The sequence below is a fragment of the Diaphorina citri genome, unplaced genomic scaffold (genome assembly GCF_000475195.1).
Source record: "Diaphorina citri unplaced genomic scaffold, Diaci psyllid genome assembly version 1.1 scaffold23350, whole genome shotgun sequence".
Taxonomy (NCBI): Eukaryota; Metazoa; Arthropoda; class Insecta; order Hemiptera; family Psyllidae; genus Diaphorina; species Diaphorina citri.
Genome location: NW_007400694.1, coordinates 1 through 817, shown reverse-complemented (window position 1 = coordinate 817; position 817 = coordinate 1). Strand labels below are relative to the sequence as shown.

Sequence of the window (817 nt, the reverse complement as noted above, 5' to 3'; positions counted from 1 at the left end):
GTGAGTGTCTCTCAAGACAAACAAAAAGCTGTGACTGGGAGCATGGATAAATGGTAAGATATGTTGGGGGTAAATGAAAGTAGACTGAAAGATGACATTGAAGCAGAGCTACATGTTCTTGAAGAAAACTATAATTATAAGAAGAGAACAGATTCGTAGAAGCTTAACCCATCCCTTAGGGCTGTTTGCCCTTGCACCTAAGCCTCTGAGTGGGCTTTTTGTGTATGTAGGAAAAGAACAAGTAAGGAGAATGGACCCCCCTTCCCTCTCCCCTAAAACAACTCACAATTTCTGGAAGAAAAAGAAAAACATTAAATTCAAGCCAGTGACTTCAGGTTGATTAATTAAAATAAATAAATAAAAAAAAAAAATAATAATAAAAAAAAAGATCTCAGCGTGTTTGATTCTAATCCTAACACATCATGTTCTGTTTATTCTATTAGTATCAAGGTTTGGGATGTGTCTTCAGACAAGGATCTAATGTCAGAGCATACCTACAGACCTGCACACAAGGATCATGTGACCAATGTAGCTATGAAGCATGAATCGTCTGGAGGTAACATATTTGCCAGCTGCTCCTTGGATGGGGCTGCCCTCCTGTGGGATACAAGGATGACAAAACCAGCACAAGGTAATGATCAACTTGATATGAATTCCGCACAAAAGTGACAATGTCTTTTGGCTTGGTAGTGTAGAAGTCTAGTAAAGTCTACCTACAATGTTTGTACTCAGTTTAACCATCTGTGTACCTGTCTGTTCTTCGATAGCTTTCAAACACTTTGTCCAGTTCTAATGAATTTTGGAAAAAAATGTTGAT

The 817-nt window shown here is 38.1% G+C and overlaps 1 protein-coding gene across 1 annotated transcript; it reads left to right on the top strand.

Annotated features, from left to right (window-relative positions):
* Positions 1-6: 6 nt before the first annotated feature.
* On the top strand, positions 7-669 carry LOC103523447 (methylosome protein 50-like). The gene is made up of 2 exons (XM_008488488.3): positions 7-53; positions 444-669. The coding sequence occupies exons 1-2, from the start codon at positions 43-45 to the stop codon at positions 667-669; spliced, it is 237 nt and encodes a 78-aa protein (XP_008486710.1). The 5' UTR covers positions 7-42.
* The last annotated feature ends 148 nt before the right edge of the window (positions 670-817 follow it).